The sequence below is a fragment of the Scleropages formosus genome, chromosome 4 (assembly GCF_900964775.1).
Source record: "Scleropages formosus chromosome 4, fSclFor1.1, whole genome shotgun sequence".
Lineage (NCBI taxonomy): Eukaryota > Metazoa > Chordata > Actinopteri > Osteoglossiformes > Osteoglossidae > Scleropages > Scleropages formosus.
In genome coordinates this window covers 20,598,772-20,615,215 of record NC_041809.1, presented here as the reverse complement: position 1 = coordinate 20,615,215, position 16,444 = coordinate 20,598,772, and the positions used below count along the sequence as shown (strand labels likewise).

Sequence of the window (16,444 nt, the reverse complement as noted above, 5' to 3'; positions counted from 1 at the left end):
GGGACTTTTGATTTAACATTAAATTCAAAGTTATCCCAACCAGGATGTATGTGTAACATTGCGAAATGTGTCTGTCTGGTCACTGTTTGCAGTATACGCACTATTATGAAACAACATATTCTTTAGCCTACAACAGAGAAGAGAAGCGTCCTCTGAACACCTCTCGTAAGTTGGCTGCTCGGTCACACGTTGGAACTGTTTAGCTTGTTCCTTCAGAAAGCGCACGCACAACCACGACATTCTTTAATTCTGGTACTTGTTCATGTTTTCTGTAGTTAACAGTCACTTTGTGCCATGTGTTTTCGTTGCCAAACCACAGATGCGCGTGCATTGCGGTCTTGATATGCAGTCGTTATGCGCTGTCTGCCACAGTTTCAGGCTTGAGCCAGGGGCGATGTTTCCCAGGACACCAACCGGAACTGGATCCTCTGTATGGAAAGTATGAGCCCGTTTCCACTTACCGGCAGGACTTCCGGGACTATCAACAGAACGTGCGGGTCAACCAGGAGATCGAAGAGTCCGGCCTCCCCTCCTGCTCCTCGTCTTCTAAGTAAAGTTAATCCTTCATCCATTGGCAGTGAGGTATTCATCAACCCAGCTTCCTCAAACCTTTAGCCTCTAAATCCATAATCTGAGCAAAGCAACCACATGTTTTTAACAATTATGTTTTGCGTTGTTGTGAACAGCACTGTTCCTCACCTGGTGATATTGTCAAGGATATCACATGCATGATCATAGTCCTCTAGTTCTTGTTCATTTTCTTCAGTCAAACTAATCATGAACTCTTAAAGAACATTATATTAAGAGTTTGTTGCCGATGCTGGAAGACAGAATCATTCATGCAGTTAGAAAAGTAAAAAGAGTAGAGGGGCAGTAAACTTGCAGGTTACATGGAATTACTTACGAAAGGTTTACCATTTAGCTGTACTCACTGTATGGGTCATTACTGGAAACAAACAATACATTGCTTTTCACTATAAATAATGCTCTTAAAAAATGTACATAATAATAAAAAGACATCCAGACTGACGACACACCCCATGAAGCAGTCGCAGTGAATTCCTTGTGTTTGAATCAGTTTTTTTTATTATTATGATAATTATTTTCACATATTAGTCACACTATTATGTTAATACAACATGTCCTGCTAGTAATTGTGAGGAATGTATGGTTATAAAGCAATGGTAACGGTACACAAATGGTAAGAAGCAGGAGCTCAACACAGTGGCTTTCTTTGACCACCACTCACACCGGTCCCCTGGCCCAGGCTCTCTGGAATGCTTGTGGCACATAGATGTGAGGTGCAGGGTTTGGCATTCATCTGACTTGGTGAAGGAGAAGAGGGAGGGGTCAGAGTTCAGGGGTCACTGTGTGCCCTTTAGGCTAAATATAACAACCTCCCTGCATTAACTACCAACGATAAACAGAGTTCAAATCTCTGGCTCACTTTCCTCCCTGCAAACAGACTGTGGGCAGGTGCCAACTGCTTATGAAAGAACTGGATTGGCAGCTGACAAATGGAGTGAAATGGCCCAGGGATTGAACATAGTACACTAGTCCAGAATATGGTATATGCAAATGCACACTGGCTATGTGTCTTACATATACATATACATAGCCTGTATATACTAGTGGCTTAAAAGGGGTTGAATGCAGAGGATTTGTCATCTCAAGGTGAGAGTGCTGTGCAACACATCAGCTTATCTTATTTGTCTGTGTAAAAGACCTGTTTTTTTCTTTCTATAAACAGTTATGATCAAAATTAGGCTTCACATAAAACGGATTTCTCCATCTCGACTCACCATTTCACCAGTTTCTTCCAGACAGCCTGCCAGCAGCAACCAAATCCATAACATTTAAAAATCCCATGCTTGGCAACACACCAGACGAAGAGAATACTCCCCTGTTCCATCTCTTTTCCTTTTCCCGTTCCTCAATACAACGTATTGGTCCTACACCTTAACAAATTTCTCCCCATCAAAAAAAGAGAGAGCTTTACACCCATCTTTATCACCTGGAAGTACCAAGAGAACCCACCGATGTGTGGAATGCCACACAGACGTCACGCTCAGTTAAAACTATATGCAAGTTTACACTCCTCCGTGTGCTCTTCAATATATTGAAGAGTAACTGATCAACATTCAGGACTGACCTTCGATAATAAGACGTGTGTTTTTAAAACCAGGCTCTTGTGTTGCACGGCTGTTTGCTGGAGGGTAGCTGGTTGGTTATTAACTCAAGGGCCTGACATAATAAATCAGACTCTAAATGAAGCAGCTTTGCAGGAAATGGTTACCTGTTGGTGGTGCAACACCGAACATTTACAGGTGCCTCTTCCTACCTTCTCAAGCTTCTCTGTTACACATCTTGTCATTTCCAGTGGTTTGTGAACACAGGCCTTCCTTGGTTCATGCATTAAAACTCCCTCCCTTGAATCTGAGTGTACATCAGGTGTTGCTTCATCCAGCTCCTCATAGCTTTACATACATGATTACTGTTTTTCACATCAACAGGCCATTCTTGTGGTTGAGTTATCACCTTTTACTGCAGATCAAACAGGGAATAGACCTGGCATGAGCATTATTTCATTTAGATGAGACCATGAGCAGCATTAAAGGTATTCCAGCAGAGGGAAGAGTTGGGTATCCAGTAGGTGAACACTTCCAAGTCAACCTCTTGCCACAATAATTGATATCACATTGAGGTGTGTGGATATCAGGCTTCCTGACCCCTCATTAACGCAAATGCTGTAAGCACTTCTTGATGCTGAAAGGACAAAATTATGTACTCACTTAACAGGCCTGCACTTCCGTTTCCCTCAGTTCTTGCTGATTTTGTTTGAGGGATCCATTAGGCTTTTGATTTGGAACACTTACAAATAAATTCTGATTTCAGTTTTTAAATTCTTTGGACTGATAATATCACACCCCTACCCCTCCATCCCCACCACATACTACATGTCATGATGTCTACAACGAGAATAGACCAAATCTGAAAGTCTGGACACTCTAGTCACTTGGTAGTGCGCAGAGGAGGTGTATTCAGGAAGCAACAACGTGTCTGTGCGTCTCTGTCATCAACGGCAGGTCACCCCACACTGAGGCTGCGGCACTGGGGAGCGGCGGCGAGAAGGGTCAAGGGGTCATGGAAGGGTGCTGGGGGTCAGCCTTATGGACAGGGCAATGTCAGCCACTCTACTTCTTCTGCAGTGCAGACACTGCAGGCTTATCTTCGCGAGTGATGGGGATGGTGCGCTCAGGGATGTCCTCCAACTTGCGGGGGGCCATGATGGTCAGCACGCCATCAGAAGACAGAGAAGAAGTGATGACGCTTGGGACTACCCCTGCTGGTATCTTGTACTTCCTAACAAACTCCCGCGACACAAAGCCGTGGTCATCCTGCAGAGAAGGGAGACACAGTCAAGACAGGATCCACCTGTATTGGAGCTTCTTTTTTGTTTCGTTTTCGCGAGCGCTTCTTCGGAGTATAATTTACCTGACGGTCCTCGTGCTTTCCGTGGACTTCGATGAACTCCCCGTTGACCTTGACTGTCAACTCCTCTGGGGAAAAGTGCTTGACATCCAGATTAATCACAAAGCGTTCCCTGTCCATGCGCATCTATGGTGGCACAGTAATCCATAAGGTAGCAAAATAAAGAATTAATAGAACTCCTCCTCCATAACCACCTGCGGGCAGAATTCTTGAAATTTTTACGGTAATCCTCAATACAATGCATAGATGAAAGAAAGACACTGAAGTCTTTGTGAATTGGTTTAATTGTACACAGTGTCTGTGCAAAAGTCTCACATAATAACTATACACAAGGGTGAATAACTTTGGCACAACGTCATTTTAAATACCATAAGCTAAATATTTTAATTCAGAACTTTGATTTAAAGTAAATTATTATTGCCTAAGGGGGGCGCGGTGGCGCAGTGGGTTGGACCACGGTCCTGCTCTCCGGTGGGTCTGGGGTTCGAGTCCTGCTTGGGGTGCCTCGTGATGGACCGGCGTCCCATCCTGGGTGTGTCCCCTCCCCTCCAGTCTTGTGCCCTGCGTTGCCGGATTAGGCTCCGGCTCGGCCAGCGTGCGTGCGTGTGTGTTATTGACTAATGTTTTGTCCCTGAGAGCGATTTATGTTATGACAACAGGAACGGTTAAAATGAAGGAACTCTTTCTGGCATTCGTAAACACGAGAAGGCTTTCGGGAAGTTTCTAGCTATGCTTTCAGGAAGCATGCCAGTGAAATTCCAGAAAAATCAATCTCTATACAGACTGAAGGTGGGAAGATGCAGATCTGCAGCATGACTCTTTGCAGTAGGCGACATTGTGTTACCGCCAACCACTGAAAAGAATGCGCCAGCGGCTCTCTGTAGCCCCAGAGCTGCTCTCTTTCATGACTGTACGCAGGAACACGCTCAGATTGTATACCACAGGGTGTACATTTCTTTCATTGTAAATTTCTTTGCACGCTCCTCTGAAGACATAAGCAACAACAAGCAGGCTATAACTGTGGTATTAATGTTAAAGGTGAAACTAGATTGACCTGATCTATGTACTGACATAGTGGCGGTGGGATAAGAGAGTCCAAAAGAAACAAATACACTTGTCCTGAGCAGGGTCGCAGCAAGCCAGAACCTAACCCAGCAACACAGGGCTAGAGGGGGAAGGGACACACCCAGTATAGGACGCCAGTCCATCACAAGGCACCCCAAGCAGGACTCGAACCCCAGACACACCAGAGAGCGGGACCCAGCCAAACCCACTGCGCCACCATGCTAAGAAATAAACAACAGCTTAATGTTTTTTAACATAAGAAGACACAACCAAAATAATAACAAGGTGAAGTATGAACCATGCTTATATTTAAACTGAACTGTAACCATGCCTTGAAAGTGCTTCTAACAACATCACTATACAGAACAGCTGTCTTTAACTCAAAGTACAATAAAGATGTACAATAAAGAAGACCTGTAAAAACAATGATCAGAACCTTGCTCTGGACTGGTTTGGGACAGTTTATTGTGTTACTATGACTTTTCATAACTCATATCTTATATTGTGCTATTGTATATAAGACAATGATAGGACATACATGCTTGATTCAGCACCATACAGTTGCCATGGTTACATTGCATCCACAATACCTATTTCTCTGGAAGGCACCTTCTTGGAAGTAGTTGGATATTTGATGATGGTTGAATATTTGAGCTTTGCTCAAAGATATGAAACTCCACCTTTCAGGGCACACAAGTCCAGCTCCTTAACCACCTACGACACCCTGCAACCTCACACACTTGCGGCACTCACCTCAGAATGCCCGGTGTCCACCCAATTCAGGAAGCGCAGGAGCCAGGGCCGGGAATAGTACAAGGAGGGGTAGGGAGGGAGCAGCTCGTTCTCCGAGAGGTGTTCGCCAAAGTGTTGGTCGAAGATTCGGCTGGGGAAGAAGGAAGAGAGGAAGGAGCGGCGGAACCAAGGCTGCTGGATTGCAATGTCCATCTTGCTTCACACGGCTGCCTCTGGGCAGTGCAGCTATACTGCGTAGAAGCTCAGCTGCCTCGTCCTCTTAGCCCCTTATATATACCCACTGATGCCAGGCTGTGCCAGCCAGACACCCTCCCGCGGATCCTTCTCGAACAGTGATGTAAACAGTTTTTTTCCCCTACTGGCTCTGTCCCTCCCTAACCCTAGGCCTTTTGAGTTCTCTTTCTCCCCATCTCTTCCGTGCCACTTGCTGTATACTTATTGAAACCAGTGGCCTGATCTCATTTAGGCAGACCCCTGCATTTTTTTTGGGCGGGGGGGGGGGAGTGCAGCGGATTTGAATAGTGCTGATGCCCCTGGACTCACATCGCTTGACACTTTTTTGTGAGCACATCTGAATCCGCAGACAGGGGACTGATGCTGGTCCGTAGCTTTGGCCCCTGGCTTTGCTCCCTACTCCTGAGGCCTGACCCGTGAGCAGGGCACACTCCTGTGCCAGGGGGATTAACTCTCCCCATGCTCTGATGAGCCTGTCCCAGGTCGGGTCCGATCCCTCTTCCGGCTATTGTCTGCAGGCATGCCGGGCTGGGCGAAAGGCCAGTGGTCACATAAAAGGCAAGCATGGGTATTTTCCCTCTGGATGTGGCTAAGGCACACTCTGTGCAGAGCTAATCCCCATGAAAAAGCCCTGTGGCAAGTCAGTATCCCTGCACAAACAATGCATAGCTTACCCTTACCGCCAAGCCCGGGACCTTGGTGGAATGGTCAGATTTAAACAATCATTCATGACCTTAAGGTGGCAAGAAATATAACAGATAGTATGTGAAGCCACTCTACTGGAATAAGCTGTCGAGGTCAAAAACAGCATCTATGATAAGAGCTTTGTTGGGGTTAGGGTTGAGGTTAGGGTGTGTACAGAGCACTGTGATACATGGGCACAGTTAACTGGGTAGTGGGTACAGCAATTGGTCAAAGGTACAAATGTCACCTGTTGCTGTAGTACCCATGTACCCTAAATTGCTCCAGTAAAAGAACGAGCTGTATGAATGGATAAATAATTGTAGGTAGCTTAAAACTGTAAGTACTTTTGGAGAAAAGCATCAGCTAAATGGATAAGTGTACGTAATGGTCTGTGATCATTTATTATGGATGCCGTTTTAGGCCACAAATACTACAAGGGTACAGGAATCTCTTTTAGGTAAGTCTGTAGAAGGATGACACTTTTTCCAGGCAAGGATATAATTTTGAACTGATTTATACAACAATTTGATTTTTATTTAATATCTAGAGATCACTGTGACCCATTATCTACCTAAGGTTACTCAGAGATGATCATTTTATTCATAAAGCAGATACTGAAAGAAACAAAAGTTTCTAGGCTGTATCATAACCTGATTTCCCAGAATGACACAAAAATAAAACAGAGGACGTGGTATATATTGATCACTATTTATGTGTAACTGAGAACATCAGCAGGCCATGCAGACTCTACCCTGAGTTGGTATTAAAATTACTATGGCATAATGTGACACGAATGTCATATCTCTCACTACAAACATCCTGGTTCAGGAAGCTCCATTTTGGAGCCCTTAACATGACCTAATTCCATCTCTTCTTGTCTCAAACCTCCCACACAACTACCAGATCTCTCTTTTGTAAGGGAGGGAGTTAGATTTCAGTAAACTCTGCCAGAAGCCAAAGTTTATGGTTCACAAACCTAATGACTTTTTTTGTGGGGAAATGGAGAGTAACTTCAAAACAAAATAACTTCAATGTCATTTTGTTTTCTTTATTTTCATAAAATGTGTCATCACTAGGTTATAAGTCTTGTTTTAACTCTTTAATTATATAGGCCATCTATCCATTGCCAACAACCACTTGTCTCAAGTGGGGTCGCGGCAAACCAGAGCCTACCCGGCAACACATTGCACAGGGCTGGGGGGGAGGGGACACACCCCGGACGGGACACCAGTCCGTCGCAAAGCACCCCAAGCAGAGCTCGAACCCCAAACCCGCCCCGCCACCGTGCCCCCTTTAACTATATAGTGTTATTTTAATTTGTTTTTTTGATATGCAATTCCCCAACTTTGTTCATGGTATCCTTGCAAGGAGAATCCTCTCTCGGTACATATTCCAGTGAGCAAGAGAGAGTGAGGCCAGTGTGAAACTGACAGGTGTGTGTGACTGCTGTGTGTGTTTTTTCTTTTGTTCACAAGTATAGTAAACTTCCAGAGGAAAAGATCAATGTTGTCGCCTGGCCCTTTTCTGCGGATTCTGGGGCACAATAAAAAACCTGATACACTCTCAAGCCCTCATTCTTTATTTACATCCCGCCGCCAATTATGTTCCTCCGCGTCTGATTCTCAAACCTCTGTCCTTGGGTTAAACGTTCTGCCTTAGTCAGCATGGCTGAGGGCACCTTTCCAAATGCTCACCCAAAGAGCACTCGGTACAAGACGACTTTCTCTGGTCGCATTTACATCACAACTTTACACAAATTATGGATCCTTTCTCAGCTTCAGAGTGACATGGGTAACCTTACCAAATGTGAGAGATGTAACACAAGAACAGCATGGATTCAGTGTTGTGCTAAGTGCGGAATTCAGGGGATTTTTTTACTGTTTAAAGAGACACAGAATAGACTTAGCTGTGCTAACAGCGGTCATGACTTGCAAACATCACAAATGGTCCTTTGGGTGCCGCATTCATCATCTGACTGCTAACAGCTGATGACGTCTGTTAAACAAACTTCAAATTCCTGAGTTCTCAAAGATCAGGTGGGATTAAGACTGGCAAAAAATGCTGTGCACATTTCAGGAGCTGTGTTTGAATGACTTCTTTATCCTTGGTTTATTAAAATCCTCTCCTTTGGCACCGTGAAGTACAAGGCACTATTCTAGACCTGTAAAATCACTTTTTTTTTTTTTGTATTTGCAACACTAAATAGCTGCCAGAATATCCACAAGCAGCTGGTAATAAGTTTGTCATGAAACAAATTACAGAACCTAGTGTCACTGAGTCATCTCAGTCAAAGGCAAGTGATTAGCACGCTGTACAGCTTAAAGACAAGATTGTGACATCATAGCCCTATTCATGATATTTTATTCTGTTGTGTGTAAGTTGATTATGCCTCATTTCACACACACACACACACTTTCTGAACTGCTTGTCCCATACGGGGTTGGAGGGAACCAGAGCTAAACCCAGCAACTCAGGGCGTAAGGCTGGAGGGGGAGGGGACGCACCCAGGACGGGATGCCAGTCCGTCGCAAGGCACCCCAAGCAGGACTCAAACCCCAGACCCACTGGAGAGCAGGACCCGATCAACCCACTGCGCCACCACGCCCCCCATCCCTCATTTAATTTAATTTAATTTCAGTTCATTCTGTAAGACCTATGGCAACTAGAATGAACCCGGAGAGTAAATTATATTATGAGAACTTTAAGATAAGTTGATATGTTGTTTTTTCAAGCAGGCTGAATGCATGGAAAAATAGAGTATATAGGTAGCTACTTTTAAATTTACATTTATTCATTTAGCAGACGCTTTTGTCCAAAGCGACATACATCTCAGCAAAAGTACAATTTATGTTAAGAGAAAGAGACATGGCTGCAGACATATGACTCAAGTAAACCTAGTTTGTTATCTACCACTTGCTGCACCGAGGTACTTTTAATGTACCCTTTACTTTATATAACACAGAAGGTCTCTGTGGCCCATTGATTTGCAGCTGTGCTGGTCTTTGTCATTTTGTCTCGCGCTCCTCATTCTTGCTTAAATAAAGCTCAGAAACGCAAACCCTGTACTAGACAAGCAATTATAGATGAGGGAATTAAGTAAAAAGGGGTGTGGTTGCACAGTGGGTTTGGCATATGCCTGCTCTCTGGTGGGTCTGGCGTTTGAGTCTGGCTTGGGATGCCTTGTAGTGGACTGGTATCCTGTCCTGGGTGTGTCCCCTCCCCCTCCAGCCTTGTGCCCTGTGTTGCCAGGTTAGGCTCTGGCTCATCGCGACCCCCGCTCATAAGTGACTTCTGTGTGTAAAGTAAGCATAACATTAAAAGACAAGCTAGAAATAGCTACAGGGTTAGGGTCACGACCCCGAGAATGAGATGAGAGCGCGCATCCCTGTCAGAAAGCAGCCGCTTCGCAGACCCTCCCCGTGTCCGTCACCGGTCGCCACTTTCTGGATACAACACGAATAAAATACAAGTTTTACACGCACCTTGACACCGCCCTCGGCCCTGATCCCGGAAACACGACACTGTCAAAATGATTCAAGAGAGTTCATCATTATACATGGTTGTAATTCATGCAGATAAGGATTCAACGAACCCAGGTTCCAATCCCACCTCCTGCTGCAGTACCTGGCTTGAGCAAGGTACCTACCTGAGTCCTGAACTGATACAGTAAAACATTACCCAGCTGCACTAATTGCTAACCTGTAAGTACCGTCACTGAGTCACTTTGAAGGAAAAGTTCAGATAAATGAATAAATGTGATTAAATAAACAATACACGTACTGCAGCACGCCGGCACAGAGCCGCAACACACAGCGCATGGGCTTTTCATCTTCAAATCCAGCTCATTTTCTGTGGAGTTTCATCCGGGTATTCCGGTTTCCTCCCACACTCCAAAAGCCTCGAAACTTCCTGAAGCAAATTAATCAGTTACCAATGACAAAAGTAAACGAGATTACGTTACTGGTCGTTACACTGACATAATTCCTCTGTAATAGTTAAACATTAATGATTAATGTTCGTTCAAGGTCGGACAGCTCCAGGGAGCGGAGCCGCTGAACGGAGACTCGTTGCTCCTCGGACACCTGCCTCGCCGCAGAGTACCGGGGACAGAGGCGGGTCGCGCGCGGTTCGTCTCCAGGACGGACTCACTCGCGCACGGACTCGCGCACCCTCCTACTACCCCGCCGGGCTCGCGGCGGAACGAGGAAATGCGCGGGAGGAGTGCGAGGTAGAGCACGCGCAGCGCCATGCCATGGGGAACAGCCTCGCGAACACCGTCGATAAGTAAGTGGCACTGCACTCAGGTAAAAGTAACCGTAAATATTCACGACATACGTTATGGCGTGTTTAAAAAAGGCCGAATACCTGTTCTGCTGTGAAGTGGGTAACGAACTGCAAGTACAGTAACCAGTATTATACTCTGACGTCTACCTGAAGGCTGAACAGGTAAGGCGAGAGGGACAAAATCACAGTTACTGTCAATCAGCACAAACTAATTCACCTCACACAGGGCCTTTTCCTAGATAACATGGTGGTATCTTTCTTTAGTGGGCACTTGTGCTTTAGGAAGGGGTGAGGGGAGGCGAATTAAGGAGGTTCAAACCCCTCCCCCAGGTATGCACAACTCTTTCAAGGTCTACTGATAATATTTTTGGTAGCTGACAGGTTGTTGTTCTGCCTCAGGGCCAGAGCTCTCAACTCACGACTCTTTACCTTTTTGTTTTTCAAGCACCGAGGGCTCAGCCATTAACCAAAACGAGTTTTCTCAAAAAGAAAGAAATAAAAACCTAATAAAAACCTAGAACACTGTTAAAACTTCAGCCGAATTCGCACCTTGTGTAGTTATCTCAAGATGGGAGCGTGAAGATCAACATCCATCAGCAGAGGTTTCATTTAATTTCCTGTAAGGCTAGAAAAAAAAATCACTGAACCGGTTTTTGGTTGGTTTCTTGGCATGTAGAATTTTTTTTTCTTGAAAAATAAACACCCCCAAGACAGAAGTGTTTATGATTCGTTGAATGAACAGGCTTGGACTGTTCATCAATAACCAAGAGGGTTGTATAAGTATAATACTTTTAAATGTCCCTGTTCCACATACCTGCATAGCTCCTCATTGTATTATGTTTAGTATTTTTTTATTATTTAATTATTTGTTTAATTAACGCTTAAAAGTGTGTGCGAGGAACAAGTGCGACATTATAGAAACTGAAATAATGATGGCCACCTGCATGCCTGGCAGAAAGTCTACTTGACTCAATACGCTAATATAATCTCAATCTAATTTCATACTGTGCAATTTTATATGCAGGTTGCGACAGAGCTTTCCACGTGTGGCTAAAAACAGAAATACTGAAATGGACCCTTCAAGAAAAATATTAATTAAAGTTAGAGTCTAATTACAGGATAATTTTTGGAGTGTATATGCAGAGAATTATCAATAATGTCCTAGTCTCGAATGGTTGTGATTAAGCATTGGTTATTGTGGTCAATGCACCAGTTGCAGATACAGAGCACCGTTTGGAGGTGGCCGTTGGTTGAATGTTGAACACTTGGAACTTATGTTGAATCAAACTGGGCTTGGCTGGACTTAAATTTATGAGCTTGGGACCAGAAGGTACAAGTGGTCAGCAGACAGCAAAAACAATGGTGGTGTTCTTATTTACAAATAATCTGAGTAAAACAACAACTGAGCTGACCAAACCCAGTATAGAATAATTCTGATGATCAAACTTTCCCAGAATAATAAAAAGATGAGCTAGAGTGATAAGAATGGGTTAGATGACACAGAAGACTTCGAATTGATAATAAGGTTTGAAATTTATATGCAATATAACAGATTACCAGTACAATAGACACACACACACTGTCTGAAACCACTTGTCTCAAGCAGGGTTGCAGCAAGCTGGAGCCCAACCTGGGAACACAGGGCACAAGGCTGGAGGGGGAGGGGACACACCCAGGATGGGGCACCAGTCCACCACAAGGCACCCCAAGCAAAACTTGAACCCCAGTCCCACCAGAGAGCAGGCCCTGGCCAAACCCACGGCTCCACTGCACCCCCCATTCAGTACAATAAAACACAACATAAAAAGAAACACTGACATGAGACATTGGCAGTGCAAGGATATCGCTGGATCTGTTCTTGACATGTACTGTGTACATGTGCATGTGTTGGCAACGTGAAAATTTATGTCAGGTGTTCATTGCCCTTGTTACACAAACAGGGTAACACCATGGGCATATTAACACCTGTGTGTGTTTATTTACTTAGCTGCAGGCTACATCACTGTGGTAAGCTCAAAATCCAACTGATTCTTATGAGCAGTGATGGTTGACTGGACTTTATAATGGAATGGAAATGACTTTGTGCAAGAGGCACATGCGAATTAACTCAACTTCACTGCATTTTCAAACAATAAACTTTTCCAGTTTCCAACATTACTCTTAGAACAGTTATGAAATAAATAACATAACCAGACATTGACTGCTGCCCAATAACGTTAGCAATGTTTTGATTGGTATGTACATGAGTGTGCCATTGATTTGACTGGAGCTTTATGTGGTCACTCTGGGCTGTCAGAAAATAAAATGAGCATTCAGATTTATCTTCATCTAATCTAATTTATATTTCAAAACATAGCTTTGTCCCCAGGTGATGCACTGAACATTGATTTTCCGTTAGTCAGAATTTCTCCAATGCAGTTTCTCTTCTTTTGTTCTTTGGCTTTATGTCAGTTGTGTTGATCCCTCAAACATTTTTCAGACTGCCTTAGCTGAAGGATGACTCACCAAGGTGCAATAGCTCAAACTGTTGTAATCGGAGATAGTCCCCCCAGCCATGTTCCATAAAAAGAAGACTTTAGTGGTAGAGGGTAGTTGTACATGATGGGATACTCAGATATTATTAGTGAACATTTTCACCCATGCAAGTTATTTTTCTTTACAGGAACACATTGAAACATTTAGTTCAGAGCATGAAATGGATTTACCAATCCCAGCCCGTGGTATTTTTTCAGTGACAAATTTCTGTTTGATGGTAATAGGTGATATTTCTCACCAAAATTACGACACAACTAAGTGAACAACTATCTTTCTGCAGGTGGGGTTTAAATCCCTGGAAGCCCTCAAATAAAACTAGAAGAAAGAAAGGTAAGAACACAAATATCTGCATGTTTGTGACTTTCACCTTTTGGAGGTGTGTATCAGAGTACACATTTTGACTTTGTTTGTGCAGAATTTAAAACTTTCATATGTGTACTCAGTCTCGAAAACAGGTCAAACAAATGTTTTAATATAACTGACAGGTCTTCAGGTCCTGGCTGGTGCACAGATCTTCTCATTCTTCTTGTTCTCTTAAATATAAACCTTTTTGTAAATATAAGCGCAAAGTGAAGCACTGTTACTGAAAGGCTCACAAACTCTTTTGCCAGTCTGGACAACTAGTGGTTACAAAAGGTTCTGGAAATTATGTTAGTCTAATTTACTGCCTATCTCTATTGTTCATATCCCCATTTTGAGTCAGATTTCTACGATGTTATGGGCTCTGGTGTTGCTCGGAAGATGAAGTTCTCAGTCTTTTATTTGTTTTGACACTTGCAGGTGCTCCAGTGAATCCTTCATACCAGGTATGATGGTCTAGCTGTGCTTAGCAGTGTAACGACTCCATGTAAACGGATACATGCAGTAATGGGTGATCCGGGGCCATGAAGGTCATATTGGGAAATTTTAATTTTACTTTGGACACTGAGATTCAAAGAAAGTCATAACTGTATAGGTCACACAGATAATGGAGCTGGAGAACTCTTATATCAAAGTCTGTCTTGAGTTTTGAACACATTTCTGTTTTATAGACTTCCAGGGAAAATATTGTTTAGCTTTTTTGGTGAACAGGTGTAATATGGGGTTTGGATAAGTACTATATTACAAATAATATTTATACTTTGTGTGACTGTTTGTGGTCTGACTTGTTCTCTGTTTCCCCAATAGTCGGCAGAGGCCCACACATATGATACAGTGGCAGAAATACCTGTGTACTCTGTTCCCAACAAGAAAAGGAAGTCACAAGAAGAGCTCCATTATGCTGAGATTGAAGTCCTGCAAGGACAGACCCCTATCGGTAGAAGGGACCACAATAGAACTCCTTTAAAAACTGGCACAGAATATGCCACCATAGACTTCCTGGCAAAGCAGGGTACACCCAGACGCAATGGCAGCGTCAAGCCTACCATGAACCAAAAGCCTGCAGATATTCTCATTCCCACCGGGGATCTCCAGAGGCCTGTCCCCCAACCACGCCTGAAAAAGGGCTCATCTCAGAAGTCACATGGACGCCAAAACACCCCCTGCTCCTCATCTGCACACACTTAATGTTCTCGTAATATTCACAGAATATGTGTTAACTGAGGACATCCTGTATTCAGGACACTAGAAATTCTTTGCTTATCCTGTAAGAGTTACAGTGCTTAAAAATTGCACACAATGATTTGCTTAAATGTTTTTCTCAATTTGCACTATGAGGTAAACCAAATTTCCTTCTTATGGATCTTACAGAGGGGTGACAACAGTACTGGAAACATTCTAGTGTGGACTCACAGAACATAGTCATTCTATCAGTGTTTAATTGCCCTGAACCATAATTTGAATAATTTGCACATTCTGTACATGAATTTCTAATTGAAATGTGAAGTTGGAAGGCTGCAGGCAGAAGCAGTTATTGAGTATCTGTGGTTCCACATTGTGGACCAAGACCAAGCAGGATGCCTCCAGCTTCCTCCAGTCCTCAAACCCCACAGCAGGTGCCGTGTTTCCCTCTACCTCAGTTAATTATTGACACAATAAGTCACTTTCATCTGATATTTCACATTCCGAGTTTAAAATACATATTAAAACCTGTAGGTATGTGGCTTTTGACGAGTGGAGCTGTAATCCCTTTGGCCTGTTAAAGGTAACTGTCATTTTTGATATCAAGTACAGTGCAGTTACAGAATGAACTACTTCTCGTGTAAAAAAAAAAATCCATATTTGTAGAAATTAAAGAGCATTATCATGCACACAGCTGTAAAATTTAAATCCTTAATTTGAAATAGTGTGAAATAGAGCTTAGCATATTTTTGCAATCGCTTGTGAATGAACAAGTAGCCTGCAGTGAGTTTGGATATTGTAAGAAAAGACAGTATGTGTAATTTATTACGTGATCCGATAAGGGAAACGGACATTTTGTTGCTGCTTTTGTGTTGCTTTGAAACGAGTTGACGCTTCACTCGTAAACACGCAGAACTCGAGGCTCACCGAGTCGCGCCGCTATGAGTCCGCGGGGCGGCGCTGCTCAGCGCACGCGATGTTGCCATGCCGTAACCATGGCAACTTGGTGACCCTTTGAAATGGACTGCAGTGATTGAAAAAAAAGGCCGTTAAGGAGCAGCAGCTTCACCGTCTAAAGTTGCTACATTTCCGTGTTACTGACGGGCAAGCCGCAATGAAGTATAATTGTTTCGTAAACGGTGAGTAAAGGCGCATATTCATGTTAATTTTGGGCAGCTTGCACGTGTCTTTGCATTTATAGCGAGGTTAAGTAAATATGGGCCATGGCCAAGTCCGCGCTAGCTCATTGATGCCTAATTCAGTCGAACGACTGGAAATAACAGACTCTTTAGAACAGGGAAATACTTTTGTGAATACATTAAACTGATTTGTGAAAACGGTTGAAGACCAGAAAAAATAAAACTTAAATTAAGGGAAAGACGAATATGCTAACGAATGTTTTATTAGCCTGCAGACCTTAGTTTTTAAAGATGTAACAATAAAAAAGGGCAATGAATGAGTCCAAACTGATCAACTCCCCGAAGAACTTTAAATAAATCTTGAACTCTGACTGAAGAAAACAAAACATCACTTAAATTGTACAGTATTGTCCTCTGTACTTCAAATCTCTTGGTTTTGCATGTAAATAAAAATGAGAAGAGTGAGAAACACGTAATCTGATACATCATTTGAACTGTCCCTGTTCTTGTCGTACTACACTTTACCTCAGTGTACACTGTGGGAAACAAGTGCGGATGAGACATTTGGGACGGTGTGTCCTGCGGGGCTGTTCGCCACAGTGCTCTGACGTCATCACGTCGCTGCACGCACGCATGGCTTTGACGACCCCTCGCAAAACTCCCACCGTGGAAGGGTCTGTAAGTAGCCATCACGCCATCCACAGAATCCATGTATC

At 43.5% G+C, this 16,444-nt stretch overlaps 2 protein-coding genes across 3 annotated transcripts; one reads left to right on the top strand and one right to left on the bottom strand.

Annotated features, from left to right (window-relative positions):
• Positions 1–1,073: 1,073 nt before the first annotated feature.
• LOC108936023 (alpha-crystallin B chain) lies at positions 1,074–5,581 on the bottom strand. The gene is made up of 3 exons (XM_018755058.2): positions 5,311–5,581; positions 3,496–3,618; positions 1,074–3,398 (listed from the first exon to the last, which is right to left on the bottom strand). Exons 1-3 carry the CDS (start codon positions 5,500–5,502, stop codon positions 3,195–3,197), a joined length of 519 nt encoding a protein of 172 aa, XP_018610574.1. The 5' UTR covers positions 5,503–5,581; the 3' UTR covers positions 1,074–3,194.
• Positions 5,582–10,081: 4,500 nt separating this feature from the next.
• Positions 10,082–16,114, top strand: LOC108936104 (uncharacterized). Of its 2 annotated transcripts, XM_018755184.2 has the most exons (5): positions 10,082–10,170; positions 10,254–10,512; positions 13,328–13,377; positions 13,828–13,853; positions 14,215–16,114. In XM_018755184.2, the coding sequence occupies exons 2-5, from the start codon at positions 10,481–10,483 to the stop codon at positions 14,593–14,595; spliced, it is 489 nt and encodes a 162-aa protein (XP_018610700.1). In that variant the 5' UTR covers positions 10,082–10,170; positions 10,254–10,480; the 3' UTR covers positions 14,596–16,114. The 2 variants fall into 2 exon arrangements, with proteins under 2 accessions (XP_018610700.1, XP_018610699.2); XM_018755183.2 differs by lacking the exon at positions 10,082–10,170 and having other exon boundaries at positions 10,180–10,512.
• Positions 16,115–16,444: the final 330 nt, after the last annotated feature.

Coding starts and splice junctions, on each gene's coding strand:
- LOC108936023 (XM_018755058.2), bottom strand. CDS start 5,502: ATGGACATTGCAATCCAGCAGCCTTGGTTCCGCCGCTCCTTCCTCTCT. Junction 3,619..5,310: donor TGGACACCGGGCATTCTGAG/GTGAGTGCCGCA, acceptor GTGCCACCATAG/ATGCGCATGGACAGGGAACG. Junction 3,399..3,495: donor GAAAGCACGAGGACCGTCAG/GTAAATTATACT, acceptor CCTTCTCTGCAG/GATGACCACGGCTTTGTGTC.
- LOC108936104 (XM_018755183.2), top strand. CDS start 10,241: ATGTTCGTTCAAGGTCGGACAGCTCCAGGGAGCGGAGCCGCTGAACGG. Junction 10,513..13,327: donor CTCGCGAACACCGTCGATAA/GTAAGTGGCACT, acceptor ATCTTTCTGCAG/GTGGGGTTTAAATCCCTGGA. Junction 13,854..14,214: donor CAGTGAATCCTTCATACCAG/GTATGATGGTCT, acceptor TTTCCCCAATAG/TCGGCAGAGGCCCACACATA.